We start from the raw sequence: 21,888 nt of genomic DNA on the forward strand, positions 1-21,888 counted from the left end.
GACCAAAAGAAAGAAAAGGGAAAGAGAGGGAGGGAAAGAGAAATGGAGAGGAAGGAAGGAGGGAGGGAGGGGAGGGAGGGAGAGAAGGAAGGAAGAGAAAGGAGGGTAGAAAGAGAGGGAGAGAGAGAGGAGAGAGAAAGGAAGAGGAGAGATAGAAAGGAAGAGAGAGAAAGAAAGAGGGATAGAAAGAGAGAGAGAGTGAGAGATGCTCAGTGAGCCTTTCTTTGAAGTTGCCTTTCTTTCTTTCTTTCTCTCTTTCTCTCTTGCTCTTTCATTCTTTTTTCTTTCTCTTGCTTTCTTTCTTTCTCTTTCTTTCTCTCCTTCCTTCCCTCCTTCCATTTCTTTCATTCCCCCTCTCTATTTTTATTTCTCTTTCATTCTTTCTTTCTCTCTTTCTTGCTTTCTTTCTTGCTTTTTCTTTCTCTCTTTTACCTTCCCTTCCTCTATTTCTTCTTTTCTTTCTCCTTCCTACCTTCTTCCCTCCCTCCCTTCCTTCAGTCCTTCCTCTCTTACTCTCCCCTTTCATAAGTTTCCTTGCTTCCTTCCTCTGTTCCTGTCCCTTCCCCCTTTCTTTCTTTCTTTCTTTCTTTCCTTCCTTCCTTCCTTCCCTCCCTCCATTTCTTGCTTTCCTTCTCCTTCCTCCCTTGTTTCCTCCCTCATTCCCTTCTTTCACTCCTTCTTCTCTTACTCTCCCCTTTCACACCTTTCCTTGCTTTCTTTGCACCCTTCCTCTGTTCCTGTCCCTTCCCTCTTTCCTTCCTTCCTTCCCACCCTCCGTCCATTCATTCACCCATTCCTCTCTTGATCGCCCCTTTTACCATTCCATCCTTCCTTCCTTCCGATGTGGGCCTGGGCCAGCAGAGTAGTTTGCTTTTGCACCCCGTCTCGAGCTCCCTTGGTGCCAACCCGGCCCTCCCCACTTCAGGGAGAAGGGGGAGAAAGAGAGAGAGAGAAAGAGAAAGAGAGAGATAAAAAGAGAAAGATAGAGGGAGGGAGGGAAAGAGATAGAAAGAGACAAAGAGAGGGGGAGAGAAAGAGAGAGAGAAAGAGAGAAAGGGAGATACGTACGGCTCTCGCGGAATTATATTTCAAAATATGTGGCGTTTACGGCTCTCTTAGCCAAAAAGGTTCCTGACCCCTGCTCTAGTAAATAGAAAAATGGTAGATAAAGCAGATCTAATGATACAATTCTATTTTCTGATTTGTGAAAGAATACTTGAACTTCTAGGGCCTTGGTTATTTCAGAAGTGCATGCTAATGACTTTGCATTCTGTGATTCTGGACAACTCACTCTGATGAAGGTTCTTGCAGATATTAAAAACCAAGGGAAGGAAAACAGAGATTAAAAAAAAACCTCTGCAAAGAGAATTGGTATACATCAAAATAATCATCTTGATATTACTTCTGGCACATATGTGGGAACATTTTGTTTCCAATAAGTGAAACTAATCACTATTAACAAAAGCAGAAAGAGAGATCCAGGATAATGAATCGGATATCATATCCTTGACTCATGTAAAAACAATATGGTAAGAGCAATATCTGCTCCCCAACCCAACATCAATTCCATGTCTCCTGCGATGGTCATCTTCATCCAAAAAGGATTTTCTATTGCAGAAAAGTTATCTATAAAAGTGGGCTTCCCAGATGACACAACTGATAGTGGGGAAAATAAACATGCTTTATTTCTCCAATTGCATAATACAAATGAAGAGGCTAAATATTATTAATGAAATGCCAGTTTAGTGGAGATTTTCCGATTGACTTAGATCATAATGTCTCTGTATTAAAGAGACTTTCCTTCCATACACTGTTATATACTGAACGAAGTTTTAAAACCCTCTGTTCAAAAATCATTTTACTGCTTTCTTATATCAGAACAGTGCCAGTGATTTTGAGGTGGCTGCCAGCAATGTTAAATAAGCAAAAAGCTAAGCAACAAGACTTATTATCTGGAAGATATTCAGAATAGTTGCTTAAGCCAGCATTCCTGCACAACCATCCTTCCTTCCCATCTTCAACCAGCTTCTCTATGCAGCGGCGGTGATAGGTGATAGATCTCAAGGTTCTGCAATTCAAGACTCCGTGGAAAAGATTTGCTTCAAATGTTAAGAATTGTTAATATGAATACGGATGAAATTCAATGCAAACACTAATACTCCTATTTTTCACATTTCACTACCACAAAGGCTGCTTCCAGAACCGAGCCTTCATTCACATTATGTCGTTGGAGATTTTTTTTTAATGGAATTGCAATATAGATTGTACAGTTTGTTCTTCCTAATTTTTATTTTATCACACTTGCATACTTTTTTTAAATTAAAAAAATACTAATTGTGGATAGATTGTTTTACTTGACGTACATATAACAGAATTTTCTTTTGGGGGAGGTGGAGAGGGGCAACCAATGAGAAAAGATAAGTAGATATGAGGTGATAAATTTGTATTTTGAATGTCTAGACCTGAAAAATATACCCATGTATACAAGTAAAATATACATGGGTATATTTTACTTTACCATGTATATTTTACTCTTGCATATTTTATATTTTACTTTACCATGTGTATTTTACTCTTGCATATTTTATATTTTACTTTACCATGTGTATTTTACTCTTGTATATTTTATATTTTACTTTACCATGTATATTTTACTCTTGCATATTTTATATTTTACTTTACCGTGTGTATTTTACTCTTGCAAAAGCAAGAGTAAAAACTAAAAATGCTGAGCATGCAGATGTGTAAAATGGCAAATCAGGGCATAATTTCCATTAGGACAAAAAATAAGAGAGATATAAAACTTGGCTGATGTCTAAAATGCGAAAAGATTCTCTGCATATCCAATGAAAATATGGTAATGAAATTGAAGCTTAGTGCATTGAGCCATGCAGCGACTGTATTAGCTGTCAGTTATGTGGATTAAGATAATTTATTGATCAGTCACCCACTTGGATATCTAGCTGATTTTTTCTAGGCCACTAATTCACCATGGCCTTTTAAAAATTATCATCTTCACATTAATTTTTCATTATCATTTGTTTACTGCACATTTCACTGTCCTATGAAAAAACCTATACTAAAGGTGGTTCTTAATTTAAAAATTTTTTTAAAAGATTTTATTATTATGTTATTTTAAAAGAAACAGGAAATTCACAATCAGAAAAGACTCCATACAGATTTCCAAACTGCAGAATCAAAATCAGGAAAAGAAGGAGAAAACCCCCGAATGCTTTTATGTCACTAAAAAGCTGATAAGATTTCAAAGTTAATCTATTCCACCTTACAAACAAATTAAAAATACTACTAATTTTTATTATTCCTCCATCCATTTTCCTGGAAGCCCAACCCAGCCAGTAGTATACTTACAGTAAGACTGTTGAGAGTGACACTATTGGTGTACAGGTACTCAAGGACTGCGAGGAATACTTCGGGCTGCACGTGATTCAAGATCAGCGGGTCTTGGGTCTCATGGGGCTGGCTTAGCATTGCATGGAGAGTTTGGCAGCGGGTGGAGAGTAGACAGCGATGGGCAAAAACTTTCTGCTTCTCTTTGCCAACCAGAAAAGTTACATCACTGTGGAAAGAAAGGCCACGCAGATCTCAGTATAGCTAGCAGAGGTTTTACCATATAGATGGCTCAGCTTCTTAACCTGCTCTCTTCTCATGTCAGCTGCCCTGAGTCCTATTGGAGTGGGTGGCATACAAATATATATATAAAATAAAATAAAATAAAATAAAATAAAATAAAATAAAATAAAATAAAATAAAATAAAATAAAATAAAATAAAATAAAATAAAATAAAATAAAATAAAATAAAATAAAATAAAATAAAATAAAATAAAATAAAATAAAATAAAATAAAATAAAATAAAATAAAATAAAATAAAATAAAATAAAATAAAATAAAATAAAATAAAATAAAATAAAATAAAATAAAATAAAATAAAATAAAATAAAATAAAATAAAATAAAATAAAATAAAATCAAATCAAATCAAATCAAATCAAATCAAATCAAATCAAATCAAATCAAATCAAATCAAATCAAATCAAATCAAATCAAATCAAATCAAATCAAATCAAATCAAATCAAATCAAATCAAATCAAATCAAATCAAATCAAATCAAATCAAATCAAATCAAATCAAATCAAATCAAATCAAATCAAATCAAATCAAATCAAATCAAATCAAATCAAATCAAATCAAATCAAATCAAATCAAATCAAATCAAATCAAATCAAATCAAATCAAATCAAATCAAATCAAATCAAATCAAATCAAATCAAATCAAATCAAATCAAATCAAATCAAATCAAATAAAAAACATGGCATCTGAGCCTCTCAATTCCTGGCAAATAAATGGAGAAGAAATGGAGGAAGTGACAGATTTTATTTTCCTGGGTTCCAAGATCACCACAGATGGGGACCGCAGCCAATAAATTAAAAGATGCTTGCTCCTGGGCAAATCTAGACAGCATATTAAAAGCAAAGATATCGCCCTGCCAACAAAAGTGTGTATAGTCAAGGCTATGGTGTTCCCAGTTGCAATGTATGGCTGTGAAAGTTGGACCATAAGAAAGGCTGAGCATCCAAAAATTGAGACCTTTGAATTAAGGTGCTGGAAAAGACTCCTATGAGTCCCTTGGACTGCAAGGTGATCAAACTGGTCAGTCCTAGAGATGATCAACCTTGACTGCTCTTTGGAAGGCCAGATCCTGAAGATGAAACTCAAAAACTTTGGCCACCTAATGAAAAGGGAGAACTCATTGGAGAAGAACCTAATGCTAGGAATGATTGAGGGCAAAAGAACAAGGGGATGATGGAGTCACTGAATCAGTAGGCGTGAGCTTAAATGGACTCCAGAAGATGGTAGAGGACAGGAAGGCCTGGAGGAACGTTGTCTATTAGGTTGTGATGGGTTGGAGACAACTTCAAAACTAACAACAAATTCTATGCCAGCTTTCCCTGGGAAAGGCAGCTTGGATTATTTATGTTACAGAGTCAATGAAAGCTATATCACCAGATTAGATAATGTACAATAGAAATAATATGAATTATCCTTATTTAGTAACACCGAAGAGCAGACAGTGCAATCTGGCCATTACATCAGCAGCTCCATTTGGAATAAATGGACCACCATGGATCAAGATAGCTCAAAAAAGCAAGATAAAATACTTTCAGTATGGAAAATGTGGAAGGGAATGTTCAATATATGTTCTAGCAGTTTGTTCTCGTGAATATTAATCATCATTCTCATGAATGTTTTAAATAGATTTAATATCTTGAAAAGGACTGCCTTCTTAAAACTTTTTCTAGAACACAACAAGCTCATCTGTTTGGAACCCATATCGCATCTCAGACATTAACACCCTTGAAAATGTTCAAAGATACTTCACAAGAAGAGCCCTTCATTCCTCCACTCGAAACAGAACACCCTACGAAACTAAACTTACAATCCTGGGTCTTGAAAGCTTATAACTACGACGCCTTAAACATGATCTAAGTATTGCCCACAAGATCATATGTTGCAATGTCCTGCCTGTCAAAGACTACTTCAGCTTCAACCACAACAACACAAGAGCACACAACAGATTCAAGCTTAACATTAACCGCTCCAAACTTGACTGTAAAAAATATGACTTTAGTAATCGGGTAGTTGAAGCATGGAACTCATTACCGGATTCCGTAGTATCATCCCCTAACCCCCAACATTTTACCCTTAGACTATCCACGGTTGACCTCTCCAGATTCCTAAGAGGTCAGTAAGGGGCGTACATAAGCGCACTAGAGTGCCTTCCGTCTCCTGTCCTATAGTCTCTCCTATATCTCGTATTTCTTCTCTACTATATCCTCTATAACCTTCATTGTGTATTATTGTGTATTGGACTAAATAAATAAATAAATAAAACAATTTAGGCCTTTGATTTTGACACAGACTGGTGTTTCCTTCTTCCGTTGGATCTCACACCGTGCATGGCTGACCCTGTTGTATACATTGTGAAAGAGAGAAACAGGAAATTCAGCTATGTAACTTTTAACCTAAATCTAGGTCTAGTTATAAGCCTCTTAGCTTATAGAGAAAATTGGCTGTCTATGCTGTTGTTATGATAACAAATTAGGATTAATAACATTAATCACACAATCGTATTACCAAAATGCAATATATTGCAAAATAATCTCAAAATTTTTGAGCCAATTATTTTGTGTACATAATATATAATTTATTTTTCCCTTTTAATTTTGCATCAGTCAAAATCAAGTCACATTCTGGCATAGTCAAGATTACAATATGCTACAATACAATAAGAATAAACATACTACCTGATTTGCTTCATCATGAATTATTGAATAAACTACTATCATAGTAGCTAGGTTTACTGTTGCAGTATAGCATAAATGTTAGAATAGGATTTATATATCTGGACCTCTAGCATAAAAATACTCTGCTTACCCTGATTCTATAATCCAGGACAGGAGGGCACTAAACATGCCTAATATGCATTCCTGGCAATTACTACAGGGAAACAAAAGGGTTCAATAAACATCTCAAAATAAACAAAGTTTTCACCACTCAGGACGTTATAGGATCAAAGGGGGAGATTTACATTGCGTGAAGGATGAAAGGGTGATTAAGGAAGATTAGTTGAGATAAGGCAGAAGGCTTCAGAGAAATTAGGTATGAGAAACATCTGCTCTGAGGAAGAGTTTCTAGGAAATTGTTTTTTGATATCTATGGAAAAAGGAAGAACTCAAAAGATATGTTTGAAGTTATGTTATTGGATGTATCACTTGACATGTATGTGTAATTATCCTTATGTTCCCAAATAAAAAGTGGTACATGGCTCTATACCATGTCACTTCACCCAGAGAGACAATGTGTCCAAGTTTTCTTTCTAGGATTTGCGTTCGTGACTGACCCCACATGGCTGGGTTGCACTTAGCCCCTTTTGAGGACATTGTCTTCACTAGGGACTTTGACAGCATCCACAGTTTACAGTATAAAATACAACATAGTTTCCCTATTCTAAATGGCCGACTCGTTCCACCTGATTGCTGAAAAAGCCTGTTACTTAGAATAAGGCATAGGAATAATCTCTGAATATTAACATTGTAATTCAAATGCCCATTTAGGAAAAATGTATTGGCTGGTTTTGTCAAATCTTGGTACTATAATTATAGGTGTCTGTTTCCAGCAGCAATTACATCAAAATGACAACATGTGCATCATCAAAATGCCACCCTTTTAATACTTGTACCTCAAGTACCTAAGAAACCAAGAGTCTGTCACATTAGAAGGCACATTTTGCCACTTGCCCTTTTCCCACAGACATTTGTGGTTATAGACATTTTCCCTCTGTCAAGAACAAGTGCAGTGAGTGAATAGAGTATAAGAGGGGGTTGCACATTTAACACACCATGGTTAAATTGACTTGAAATAATTATCTAGGACAAAGTAGTAGCAACAATACTTGAGAGCTAACTCTCATATTTTAGGTTGGCAATGCACAATAAATTCATGTAACTGTGCATCGAATCATTCATGCTGCAATTCCACGTCTGGACCACTGCAACATACTCTACACAAGGCTACCTTTGAAAAGGATTCAGAATCTAATGCTGGCACAGAAGGCAGCTACAGTATGTGGGCTGTTTTAGGGGCTACTAGCATGGCCCAGGTAGTACCATTGTTGCCTGAGCTGCTCTGATTGCCCATTGATTTGGGGTCCAATTCAAGGTACTGGTAATTACTTCAAAACCCTTTATTGCATGGGTCTGGGTCATCTGAGGAACCATTTTATTCCAATGGGATGGGTTCGCCTGACTTATGCTGGCAGAAGGGACATGCTACAGATCCCATCAGTAGTGGGTTCTAAAAACCTTTACTACTGGTTCATGCACGAGCATCCCGGGTGGGTGGGTGGAGTTCCCACCATCAGTGCTACCGGTTCTAAGAACCTGTCTGAACTGGTAAGACCTGCACTTCCAAGCCTTCTATAGGGGCCTTAAAAAATCTGGCTCTGATTGTTGGGAATAATTTTTTTCTATCATTTTAGTAAATTTGTCACCAAATTGCATTAGTTTAATTTGTGTCAATAGGAAATCCCAATTTACGTTGTCAAAAGCTTTCTGAGCGTCAATAAATAAAAGTGCTAGGTACTAATCAGGTCTTTCCTCATAATATTCCAGGACATCTATTATTGTTCTTGTATTATTTCTAATGTGGTTGGTTAGAAATTAGGAAAATATGTTATGTCCAGATTCCCAAATGGCTTTCCCCTCTAGAAGCTTATACCCAGGATTCAGACTTTGTCCTATTTTACATCCTTTGAACTCACTTTTTAGATCAGATGTTATCTATATGAACTTGGTTGAATTGATTAATTAATTGACCAGTTGGAATATTTTTTACCTATATTTTTATAATTATATATATTTTAATACTAGTTTTATATTAATTAATTTTTAATTGAATTATTGTGGGGATTTTAAGGATGGATGAATGGCAAGGGTGGAATGGTGGGAATGGTATATATGAATGGAATGAGGGGGGAGGGTCAAGGTTGGAAGATTGGGGTGGGATGGCTGCTATGTATGAAATTAATGAGTGGGGTGGATGGGATGATAGGTATATGAACAATGTGAATAGTGTGAATGCTGGCCCACCTGACGCTCGAGAGGCGGGAGAGGAAGGGGCACTGATCTCTGGGGTGGCAGAGGGTCAGAATAGTCCAGTGTTGCTGGGGAGAGGCAGATATGGCGGGGGCCACGGAGTTAGCTGTTCCAGGGGAATGAGGGATCGCTGCTTAATAACGATCCCTTGTTCTGGCTCCGTCAGCCCAATCTTGGGTACTGGTGATGAGTGTAACTCTGGCCCTGGGCTCAGGTTGCTGCTACTCAATGCCAGGTCGGTGGTAAATAAAGCTCTCCTCATCCGGGATTTGATCCTGGATGAGGAGGCCGACCTGGCATGTATTACTGAAACCTGGCTGGGCCCAGAGGGAGGTATTCCTCTCTCTGAAATTTGCCCAGCCGGGTTTCAGATATGGCATCAACCTTGACCCCAGGGAAGGGGGGGAGGAGTGGCTATTATAGCCAGGGAGAGCCTTTGCCTACGTAGACTCATTGCTCCAGAAATTGCGGGTTGCGAGTCTCTCTTGATGAAGTTGGACTTAGGGGTTCAGGTGGGCTTATTTCTCATGTACCTGCCTCCCAGCTGCGTGTCAAAAGCCCTGCCTGTGCTACTCGAGGAGGTAGCCGGGTTGGCGGTGGAGTTCCCCGGACTTATTGTCCTGGGGGACTTCAACCTGCCGTCACTCGGCGAAACCTCTGGGTTGGCACAGGAGTTCATGGCCACCATGACAGCCATGGACCTGACTCAAGTAGTTCAGGGTCCGACTCACGAGGGAGGGCACGCACCTGACATGGTATTCCTTTCCGAGCAACTGAGTAATGGTCTGAGACTAAGGGGCTTAGAAGCATTGCCTTTGTCATGGTCAGACCATTTTCTACTACGGCTTGACTTCCTGGCTCCAATCCTTCCCCGCAGGGAGGTGGAACCAATTAAGATGTTCCGCCCCAGATGCCTGATGGACCCAGAGGGTTTTCAGACGGCGCTTGGGGTTATACCAGAGGCACTTGTCCACAGTTTGGCAGAGTCTCTTGCGGAAGCCTGGAACAAGGCCGCAGCGGAGGCTCTCGACCGGATTGCGCCTTTGCGACCTCTCCGTGGCGCTAGACCCCGTAGAGTTCCATGGTTCAACGAGGAGCTCCGAGAGTTGAAACGCCAGAAGAGACGTCTAGAGAAGCGATGGAGGAAGAGTAGGTCTGAATCTGATCGAACACTTGTAAGGGCTTTTATTAAGACTTACAAAGTGGCGCTCAAGGCGGCAAGATGCGCGTACCATGCCGCCTTGATTGCATCAGCGGAATCCCGCCCGGCCGCTCTGTTTAGGGTGACCCGCTCCCTTCTTAATCAGGGGGGAGTTGGGGAGCCCTTGCAGAGCAGTGCCGAGGATTTTAACACGTTTTTCGCTGATAAAATCGCTCAGACCCGGGCCGATCTCGACTCCAATTGGGAAACAGAGTCGACTGACAACGAGTCTGTCGAGGTGACTGGGGCACGTACTTGTCCACCTGTCTGGGAAGAGTTTGATCTGGTGACACCTGATGAAGTGGACAAGGCCATTGGATCTGTGAGTTCCGCCACCTGCTTACTGGATCCGTGTCCCTCCTGGTTGGTTTCGACCAGCAGGGAGGTGACACGGAGCTGGGTCCAGGAGATTACCAACGCTTCCTTGGGGAGGGGAGTTTTTCCAACTCTCTATAAAGAAGCGCTTGTGCGCCCCCTCCTCAAGAAGCCCTCCCTGGACCCAGCCATACTTAATAACTATCACCCAGTCTCCAACCTTCCCTTTATGGGGAAGGTAGTTGAGAAGGTGGTGGCGCTCCAGCTCCAACGGTCCTTGGAAGAAGCCGATTATCTAGGTCCCCAGCAGTCGGGTTTCAGACCCGGTTACAGCACGGAAACTACTTTGGTCGCGTTGATGGATGATCTCTGGTGGGCCCGGGACAGGGGTTTATCCTCTGTCCTGGTGCTCCTTGACCTCTCAGCGGCTTTCGATACCATCGACCATGGTATCCTTCTGCACCGGCTGGAGGGGTTGGGAGTGGGGGGCACTGTTCTTCAGTGGTTCTCCTCCTATCTCTCTGGCCGGTCGCAGTCGGTGTTAGTGGGGGATCAGAGGTCAACTGCGAGGTCTCTCCCTTGTGGGGTGCCTCAGGGGTCGGTCCTCTCCCCCCTGCTATTTAATATCTACATGAAACCGCTGGGTGAGATCATCCGAGGGCATGGGGTGAGGTATCATCAGTACGCTGATGATACCCAGCTTTACATCTCCACCCCATGTCCAGTCAATGAAGCAGCGGAAGTGATGTGCCGGTGTCTGGAGGCTGTTGGGGCCTGGATGGGTGTCAACAGACTCAAACTCAACCCGGATAAGACGGAGTGGCTGTGGGTCCTGCCTCCCAAGGACAATTCCATCTGTCCGTCCATTACCCTGGGGGGAGAATTATTGACCCCCTCAGAGAGGGTCCGCAACTTGGGTGTCCTCCTCGATCCACAGCTCACATTAGAGAACCATCTTTCAGCTGTGGTGAGGGGGGCGTATGCCCAGGTTCGCCTGGTACACCAGTTGCGGCCCTATCTGGACCGGGACTCATTGCTCACAGTCACTCATGCCCTCATCACCTCGAGGTTCGACTACTGTAACGCTCTCTACATGGGGCTACCTTTGAAAAGTGTTCGGAAACTGCAGATCGTGCAGAATGCAGCTGCGAGAGCAGTCATGGGCTTATCTAGGTATGCCCATGTTTCACCATCACTCCGCAGTCTGCATTGGTTGCCGATCAATTTCCGGTCACAATTCAAAGTGTTGGTTATGACCTTTAAAGCCCTTCATGGCATTGGACCACACTACCTCTGAGACCGCCTCCTGCCGCACGAATCCCAGCGACCGATTAGGTCCCACAGAGTGGGCCTTCTCCGGGTCCCGTCAACCAAACAATGTCGGTTGGCGGGCCCCAGGGGAAGAGCCTTCTCTGTGGTGGCCCCGACTCTCTGGAACCAACTCCCCCCGGAGATTAGAACTGCCCCTACTCTCCCTGCCTTCCGTAAAGTTCTTAAAACCCACCTCTGTCGTCAGGCATGGGGGAACTGAAACATCTCCCCCGGGCATGTACAATTTATGTATGGTATGTTTGTGTGTGTGCTTGTTAGTATATTGGGGTTCTTTTTAAACTTTTTTAAATATTTAAATTTATTTGGATTTGTTACGATTTGTTTATGCCTTGTTGTGAGCCACCCCGAGTCCGCGGAGAGGGGCGGCATACAAATCAAATCAAATCAAATCAAATCAAATCAAATAAATAAATAAATAAATAAATAAACAAACAAACAAACAAACAAACAAACAAACAAACAAATAGGTAATGCATCCAAATTTATTTTGTGCAAATAATACAATTATTAACTGAGCAAAAAAATCTGGCTCTGGCAATTGACCTGCCCCCCCCCCAATGTAAGCCTGTCACACTAGAGTGGTTAATGGACTACAGAGGTTTTCACCTTTATCCTGGTTATATCTTGCCCCCATCATTGCTATCTTTGTTAATTTTAATGTGAAATATTTATGAACTTAATAATTTAATGTTTTATCTTGTTGCTTTTTCTGTGTTGCAAACCACTTAAGAGTCACCTCTGGGCTCCAGCCCTCTGGAATCAGCTCCCCCCAGAGATTTGCACTGTCCCCACCCTCCTCGCCTTCCGCAAGAATATGAAGACGCATTAATCTCGCCAGGTTTGGGGCTACTAGACTCTAGCCCCCGGGCCAATGAATGTAATGTATGCTTGTTGTTTGAATGGGAATGATTGTCTTTTAATGTAACTGGGGTTATTAGATTAGCTAGTCTAAATTAATTGGATTTAAATATTTGTACTGTTTTCTTTTATATGTTGTAAGCCGCCCCGAATCCTCGGAGAGAGGCAGCATATAAATCCAATAAATAAGTAAGTAAGTAAGTAAGTAAGTAAGTAAGTAAGTAAGTAAGTAAGTAAGTAAGTAAGTAAGATAGATGTATGGCATATAAATGCCATTAAGAGCCACGTTGGCACAGTAGTTAGAGTGCAGTACTGCAGGCTATTCTGCTGATCACCAGCTGCCAGCAGTTTGGTAGATCCAATCTCAGTAGGCTTAAGGTTGACTCAGACTTCCATCCTTCTGAGGTGGATAAAATGAGAAATTGTTGGGAGGAAATACATATGCTTAGTCTGTAAACCGCTTACAGAGGGATGTAAAGCACTGTGAAAATGGTGCAGAAGTCTAAATGCTATTGCTATTGCTAATAAATAAAAATAAAAATTTCACAGCGCATACCTGTAAAGAGAGACTTTCATTGTCATTTCTCACAATAGAGACAGATGTAGGGAGTTGGACTTAATAATAGGCAGCCAAAAGTTTTACTGCCACACTGTGGGTGTGGCTTATTTTGTGGGTGTGGCTTGATGGTCATGTGACTGGGTAGGAGTGGCTTGTCTGCCATGTGACCAGGTGGGAGTGGCTTGGACAATCATCATCATTCAAGTCATTTGTAAAGTTCTCAACTTACAACCTCACCAGTGTCGTTCTCTGGGGTAACAATTTGCTTCGCGTTTCCCGCGCTCTCCTTCCTGGGTCACCCCCTGCCTCAGGCTTGGTAGCTAGGTGAACGGGTGCCGGTCAGCTGTTGAGAAAAGAGGGGGGAGGAAATGGGCCCCCTGCAACTCCTGCCGGTGCTGGTTTCCCTGCCGCTCCGAGTCTACGGAGAGGGGCGGCATACAAATCTAAATAATAATAATAATTTATTATTATTATTATTATTATTATTATTATTATTATTATTATTATTATTATTATTATTATTATTTCCGAGGAGAATGGGAGGGGAGATAGTCAGCTAGAGCAGGGCACACAACTTCATTTCCGCCGATGGAACTGTGTTCCACCCCATCCTGCCTGCTGCCCAGGACTGGTTGGGCTAGATCAGTGTTTCCCAACATTGGCAACTTGAAGATATTTGGAATGCTGGCTGGGGAATTCTGGGAGTTGAAGTCCAGATATCTTCAAGTTGCCAAGGTTGGGGAACACTGGACTAGATGACATGTAAGGTCCTTTCCAACTCTGTTAATAGGTTAAATATCTATGCAGGATGTCGTGTGACTCACTCTTTCCTTCCAGGCTTACAACTAGAAAGATTGCAAAATCAAGGGTAGTTTGAAAGGAGGGCTTCCATTTCTTGCAAACGTTTATTTTTGACTAAAACCTTTTAACTAAATAAAGCTAAAAACTTTTCTCAAAGCAAGGCCCAAAGAAAAGAAGACCACAACGCTTTTGTAGGCAATTTTACTGCAAACCCAGCATTTTTTAAATAATAAACTGCAGCCACATAGGCTGGAAAGAAAGTCTCTGTCAAATCAGACAGAACATAGTTGTGATTTGGGGCAGGGATGGGAAAAGTCGGCTCTTCTGTGACTTGTGGACTTCAACTCCCAGAATTCCTGAGCCAATCATGCTAGCTCAGGAATTCTGGAAGTTGAAGTCCACATGTCATAGAAGAGCCAACTTTGGGGAAATTCAGAGAACAAAGCACATTCACTGCCGCGTGAAGTCAGGGAGAACGCACAAAATTCGCCTCTGGTTTCTTCTTTTGTGATACTGTGGTGAAACTTTTTCCAAGGAAGAAGCCTGAGGCAATCAGGCAATTGGCCTGATTCCCACAGCGGGCAGGCGGGGCGGGCAGATTGGCTGGCGCGCTTACCTGAACTGGGGGTTGTTGACGAGAGTCTTGAGGGCGGCAGCAAAAGCAGATGGGTCCCCCAGCAGGAGAACCGAGCCAGAAGCGGCAGTGGCCATAATTCGGCCCTGGCTGGCAGGGGAAGAGCGGCCAAACACGGGGGCTTTTGCCCGAGTTTCTCTGCCTTTGGCTTATTGCTTGCAATCGCGGTGAATGCTGAGAAACGACACGGCTGGCTGGAGCCTCAGCGGCAAGGCAGGAATGCAGAGAAAGGCCAAAGAAGTCGAGAGCAAAACTTTTGTTGCTAGGCAACCGGCAGCTGCCAAGGCCCTGATATCCAGCTGTTGTGGGAGGGAACCACCAAAATATAGAAGGAAAAGGCTGTTGCAGAAACCCGGGATTCCCAAAAGAGCTGGCTCCGAGAAATCACTCAGCCAGGGGTCTGGATTGTTGTAAAGAAACAAGCAGGCTTTTCTGTTCACCTGGGGGGATTGCATGGGTGGGCTTCGTGCTTGGAGCCAGCTCAATGTTTGGAAAAAAGCTCATGCTTGGAACGGAGAAGTCCTCTAACTGCCAACTATTCTTTTAACAAAATTAAAACAATACCGCTGTGCGTGGAATGGGATGGAATTCCTGCTAAGGAATTTCGTATTGTGATTAGATTAGATTCCATCAAGACAACGTTGACTCTTAACTAAACACATAAATCAGGGGTGTCAAACTCACATCATCACATGATGATGATGATGATGATGATGATGATGATGATGATGATAATAGAAACATAGAAAGATTGATGGCAGGAAAAGACCTCATGGTCCATTGATGGCAGAAAAAGACTCATGGTCCCTTATACTATTTCCTGTATTTTATCTTAGGATGGATATATGTTTATCCCAGGCATGTTTAAATTCAGTTACTGTGGATTTAGCAACCACGTCTGCTGGAAGTTTGTTCCAAGCATCTACTATTCTCAGTAAAATAATATTTTCTCACATTGCTTCTGACCTTTCCCCCAACTAACCTCAGATTGTGCCCCCTTGTTCTTGTGTTCACTTTCCTATTAAAACACTTCCCTCCGGAACTTCAATAATAATAATAATAATAATAACAACAACAATAATAATAATAATAACAACAACAACAAGAATAACAGAGTTGAAAGGGACCTTGGAAGTTTTCTAGTCCAACTCCCTGCTTAGGCAGGAAACCCTACACTACTTCAGACAGATGGTTATCCAACATCTTAAAAACTTCCACTGCTGGAGCATTCACAACTTCTGGAGGCAAGCTGTTCCACTGATCAATTGTTTTAACTGTCAGGAAATTTCTCCTTAGTTCTAAGTTACTTCTCTCCTTGTTTAGTTTCCACCTGTTGTTTCTTGGCCTACCCTCAGATGATTTGGAGAATAGGTTGACTCCTTTGTGGCAACCCCTGAGATATTGGAACACTGCTATCATGTCTCCCCTGGTCCTTCTTTTCATTAAACTAGCCATGCCCAGATCCTGCAACCGTTCTTCATATGTTTTAGCCTCCAGTTCCCTAATAATCTTTGTTGCTCTTCTCTGCACTTTTTCTAGAGTCTCAACATCCTTTTTGCATCGTGGCAACCAAAACTGAATGCAGTATTCCAAGTGTATTATAAAGTGGTATTAACACTTCAAGTGATATTGATTCTATCAATACATGACCATCATAACTTTTCCCTCCTTCGTTAAACCAGATATGGGCACAGCTAGCACAGGACACATCTGGCCCACTGGCCTTATAAAGTGGTATTAACACTTCAAGTGATATTGATTCTATCAATACATGACCATCATAACTTTTCCCTCCTTTGTTAAACCAGATATGGGCACAGCTAGCACAGGACACATCTGGCCCACTGGCCTTATAAAGTGGTATTAACACTTCAAGTGATATTGATTCTATCAATACATGACCATCATAACTTTTCCCTCCTTCGTTAAACCAGATATGGGCACAGCTAGCACAGGACACATCTGGCCCACTGGCCTTATAAAGTGGTATTAACACTTCAAGTGATATTGATTCTATCAATACATGACCATCATAACTTTTCCCTCCTTTGTTAAACCAGATATGGGCACAGCTAGCACAGGACACATCTGGCCCACTGGCCTTATAAAGTGGTATTAACACTTCAAGTGATATTGATTCTATCAATACATGACCATCATAACTTTTCCCTCCTTCGTTAAACCAGATATGGGCACAGCTAGCACAGGACACATCTGGCCCACTGGCCTTATAAAGTGGTATTAACACTTCAAGTGATATTGATTCTATCAATACATGACCATCATAACTTTTCCCTCCTTTGTTAAACCAGATATGGGCACAGCTAGCACAGGACACATCTGGCCCACTGGCCTTATAAAGTGGTATTAACACTTCAAGTGATCTTGATTCTATCAATACATGACCATCATAACTTTTCCCTCCTTCGTTAAACCAAATATGGGCACAGCTAGCACAGGACACATCTGGCCCACTGGCCTTATAAAGTGGTATTAACACTTCAAGTGATATTGATTCTATCAATACATGACCATCATAACTTTTCCCTCCTTCGTTAAACCAAATATGGGCACAGCTACCTAGCACAGGACACATCTGGCCCACTGGCCTTATAAAGTGGTATTAACACTTCAAGTGATCTTGATTCTATCAATACATGACCATCATAACTTCCCTCCTTCGTTAAACCAGATATGGGCACAGTTAGCACAGGACACATCTGGCCCACTGGCCTTATAAAGTGGTATTAACACTTCAAGTGATCTTGATTCTATCAATACATGACCATCATAACTTTTCCCTCCTTTGTTAACCCAGATGTGGGCACAGCTAGCACAGGACACATCTGGCCGACTGGTTGGGAGTTTGACACCCCTGACATAGATGATGATCTGGCCCTAGCCTTCAGTTCTTTCAAAAGTGCACTCATTGCCATTGTAACTCTGCTCGCTTCTTGCCATTTCCCTCTTCAATTTCCTTCCAACTTTTCCACTATTAGAACATTCTCCAAAAAAAATCCTAGCGTAATGCATAATGTGTGCAAAATAGGATAATTTAAGCCTGTACCTCAAGTAAGAGTTTTGGGGTTCTGCTGGTTTGTTTACATGGCTGTTCATAATATTCTCAAGTATATCAAGCTCTGGTATTCCTGGCCAAGTCTAATCTTCTCCAACATCAAAGGGCACATTATACATCTATGTGCAAATTAGGTCATGTTCATGCAGATCAATTTTGGGAAGGATAACATAACAGGATTCCAAATGCAACAAACTCATTCATCCCTTTAATCTGTGGTAGCTTGACATATGCAGAAATGTGGAAGAACAACTATTATGAAAGAGCAAGTGTTTAGAATAAAGGAATATAATGGAGTTGTTTATCATTCAGAGGAGATATTTTGGTAGAGAGCTTTCCATGACGATTTCCAGCTAACACTGACTGATCTGGAAGAGTCTGATTGGTACTCGGATGAGAGATAGCCAAGAATCCCTGGGTTGTAAATTAGATTGGGAAGTTTTAAATAATCTTGAAAAAAAGTTGTGGCAAACCAATTCCATTTCACTGCCAAGGAAACTGCGTGATTATGTTTGTGAAACTGCGTGATTATGTTTGTGAAAGGATTGAGATCAGTTTGACAGAGCTTGTGTCTTCTAAGTATACTGGACTTCAATCTACACAATTGCTTTTGGCAATGCTAATTAGGGATTGTGGGAATTGAAGTTAACACATTTGGAAGGTTTGTTTGTGATGGACAGACACAGAAAACCATTTGTTTTCTCAAATATTGATGCTTTCATAATTTAAATGATGTTATGGTTTCTTCTGTGTTAAGATCCCATGCTGCTGGACTAATTCAGGGTGAATTACTTATAAGTGCACATTACAGCATCTGCTACTTACAACATGTTTACCATTCACATTCCGGTGCCCTCTGCATAAAGAAAGCAGCAGGAGCAGATTGCCTATGAGGAAAAGTTGCAACACTTGGGATTTTTAGTTTCGGACAGGTGAACATGAGGAAACATGATTGTAGTGGACCATGCAAGGGTTGGATAAAATGAACAAAAGAGAATCTCCTTTCCTTTTTCCAAAATACTAGAAAAAGAAGTTTCCCAGTGAAATTGAATACTGGAAGAACTAGTATAGACAAAAGGAAAACATTGTTTACATAATACATAATTAAACTTTGGAATCCATTGGCATATGATGTGGTGCTGGCTAGCAGCTTGGCTGCCTTCAAAAACAGGTTGGACTAATTCATGGAAATTATGAAGATCAAAAGCTAATAGCTTTGATAGCAATACAAACCCTCCAATGACTGCCCATGAAGACCACCTGCTGGGAGACTAGTGACCCCTGTGAGAACATACTTCTGGATAGATGGGCTAGAGCAGTGATTTTCAACCTTTTTTGAGCCGCGGCACATTTTTTACATTTATGAAACCCTGGGGCACATTGAGCGGGGGGGGGGGGGCTAAAAGAAGTTTGGACAAAAACATTATCTCTCTCTCTTCCTCCCCTTCGCTCTATTTCTTTCTCCCTTCCTCTTTCTCTCCCTTCCTTCCTCTTTCTTTCTCTCTCTCCATCCCTCTTTCTTTCTCTTCCTTCCTCTCTTTTTTGCTCTCTTTCTCTCTCCCTCCCTACGTCCCTCTATGTCTTTCTCTCTCTCTCTCTTGCTTTCTTTCTCTCTCTTTCTCTCTCTCTCTCTTTCTTTCTTTCTTTCTCTCCTGTTCTCTTTCTCTCTTGCTTTCTTTCTCTATTGCTTTCTCTATCTCTTGCTTTCTTTCTCTCTTGCTTTCTCTCTCTCTTGCTTTCTTTCTCTCTTGCTTTCTTTCTCTCTCTCTCTTGCTTTCTCTCTCTCTCTTGCTTTCTTTCTCTCTGGGCTTCGCGGCACACCTGACCATGTCTTGCGGCACACTAGTGTGCCATGGCACACTGGTTGAAAAACACTGGGCTAGAGATTAATTTGCAGCAGGTCTGTTCTTAATTTCTCCTTATAAAAATTACAACCAGTAGGATGGTGAATAAGTATCCCTGTAAACAACATTGCTCACCTAATTTCCCGTTTGCTGCTCGTTTCAATGTACTGTGTAGAATAAAACACCATGTTATGAAACTACTTCTGATAATTGTATGGATTTCCAGTAGGCTGTTTCACTTAATCTCTACTAACTGGAAAATGCTTCGGCTTATTCCAACTATGAAAGTAAGCCGATCTGGTGGAATTTAGCCAACAGCTAGATGAAAGTCATATGAGAATATGTTATTACAGTTCTTTCCTTCTTTGTAATCTAACCCTCTCCTTGGTTAGCTAAAGACCTGTCAAGCACAGGCTTTGTATTTGAAAAAATATGAGACTGAGCAAGCTCTCTTGTTACTGACAACTCCTTAATTAAACTTCACATTTTACTTGCCTTTAGTTGATTCTGTTGGCTAATCAAATCCCAATTAAAAGACAATTTTTCCCAAGAGCAAGTGGTACAATGCAATTCAATAAATACAACTGCACCTGGTAATTAAATGCTAACACCTGTCAAAATGAGTTTCTTATGTTTGTGAAGAAATCAGTTCAGATTAATTGGAAGGAATTACATGATCATAGTTAGATGCATACACCCTGCCATCCTTGCATTTCTTTTGTCTAAAAAGAAATATCCAGGAAACATTTTGAAATATCAAATCACTGTCATTGTACCTGTCTAGTACAATAATGGCTGAAAGCTGGCTTTGCTAAAAGAGGCTAGCAACCAAAGATACTACTGGAATAGGTTATGTTGTAAGCAGCAAGCGGTAACCATGGAGTTAGCCTTGTATTTTGAATACATACATGCAGGGGTGGGCTGCTGCCTGGACGGGGGACGCAACGCAGTGGGGTAGCGAAAATGGAGCTCCACCCCAGAGCACCCAATTTCCACTGAAAGATGTTGAAAGAAAGTGCAGGGCGTCCTGCATAAGCCACGCCCACAGTGTGGTAGTAAAAATTTTGGTAGCCCTTCACTGCATACATGTTAAACTATATGTTGGTTGCAGACATTCGTAATGAAATCTTGATATTTCATTCCTTAATGAAAGCTATTTTGTTATTTTTGTTTCCCACTCTGTTCAACTTAGAAGAAAGAATTGTTGTGCAAATAGAATACCAAACTTTTCCTTGGCCTGTTGCTATCAGAGTAAGAGTTTGAAGCAGGGTCGGGTTCCACTTATTTATTTATTCATTCATTCATTTGTCCAATACACATAGGAAGAAAATAAACATGTGATAATATAAAAGAGGGTGAAGGTGAACTTAGAGGAGAGGATATATGAAAGGAAGAGAATACATAAGATAGATAAAAGAAAGGAAAGACAATTGGACAGGGGACGAAAGGCACACCAGTGCACTTATGTACGCCCCTTACAGGCCTCTTAGGAACCTGGAGAGGTCAATCGTGGAGAGTCTAAGGGAGAAGTGTTGGGGGTTAGGAGTTGACACAATTGAGTGAACACTTACTTTCACACTTACCTTCACCACCGGTTTGCATCGTGACATTCTGGCAGCACCCACGTTTTTGAGGCGCCCATGGACCAGCACCGTCCCAACTGGATCTGTGACACCAGTGTCACATCACCAGTGGGCCACTAATGGTTCAGGTGAGCTGGTCCAAACAGGGAGGAACCCACCCCTGGTTTGAAGGTACCATGGAGGTCTTCTAGTCCACCCCCTTGTTCAAGTAGAAGATCCCATTCCAGGCAAATGGCTGTCCAATCTCTTCTTAAAAACATCTATTGATGGAGTACCCAGAACTTCTGAAGGGCAGGAAATTTCTCCTTGTTTCTGAGTTGATTGTCTCCTTGGTTAGTTTCCATCCATTGCTTTTTGTACTGCCTTCAGGTGCTTTTCAAAATAGATCGTATCCCTGGAACAGTGATGGAACACTGCTATCAGGTCAACCCTAGTCCTTCTTTTCATTAAATTAGGCATACTCAATCCCTGCAACCACTCTTCATATATTTTAGCCTCCAGTCTTCTAATCATCTTTGTTGCTCTTCTCCACACTCATTGTAGAATTTCAATGTCTTTTTTATATTGTACCAACCAAAATTGGATGCAATACTCCAAGTGTGATCTTACCTTGGAATTATAAAGTGATACTAACACTTCACATGCTCTTGATTCTAATTTTATCATGATACTATATTTCTCTTTATGTTGTACCCTTCTCTTAAGGTTTCACATGAGTAAAATCTGCAAATATTAAACTGGACTTTATTTTAACATTGTTTATAAATTGCAATTGATCTGTACATTTTACTAAGCCATAAACCATTGTTTACAGACTACACAGGTTGGGTTTGTGAAAATTTTAACTCAAATTCAATCAAACCACATTTTGGCTCAGCAAATTGTATAGTCCAGCCCTTACAGTGATATACAAAGCTGGAAACTGGTTCTGAAACCTCTACATTGAAATTGCTGTGAACGTAACAGTGGATCTTGATATACCATTTCTCTAAACACACAATGGCTGCAAA

At 41.1% G+C, this 21,888-nt stretch overlaps 1 protein-coding gene across 4 annotated transcripts in view; it reads right to left on the reverse strand.

Moving 5' to 3' along the window:
• The window catches only part of BTBD19 (BTB domain containing 19), a 90,251-nt gene extending 75,680 nt beyond the window's left edge, over window positions 1–14,571 (reverse strand). For 2 of the 4 annotated variants that reach the window (XM_070745777.1, XM_070745775.1), the window contains exons 1-3: window positions 14,358–14,571; window positions 6,457–6,519; window positions 3,370–3,577 (exon numbers count right to left, since the gene is read on the reverse strand). In XM_070745777.1, the coding sequence (XP_070601878.1) occupies window positions 3,370–3,577; window positions 6,457–6,519; window positions 14,358–14,452 (366 nt within the window). In that variant the 5' untranslated portion in view covers window positions 14,453–14,571. Of the gene's footprint in view, window positions 1–3,369; window positions 3,578–6,456; window positions 6,520–12,937; window positions 12,982–14,357 lie in introns of those variants that run through there. The other 2 variants (XM_070745776.1, XM_070745779.1) reach the window with 2 other exon arrangements.
• Between the last annotated feature and the right edge of the window lie 7,317 nt (window positions 14,572–21,888).

The sequence above is a fragment of the Erythrolamprus reginae genome, chromosome 3 (assembly GCF_031021105.1).
Source record: "Erythrolamprus reginae isolate rEryReg1 chromosome 3, rEryReg1.hap1, whole genome shotgun sequence".
Lineage (NCBI taxonomy): Eukaryota > Metazoa > Chordata > Lepidosauria > Squamata > Dipsadidae > Erythrolamprus > Erythrolamprus reginae.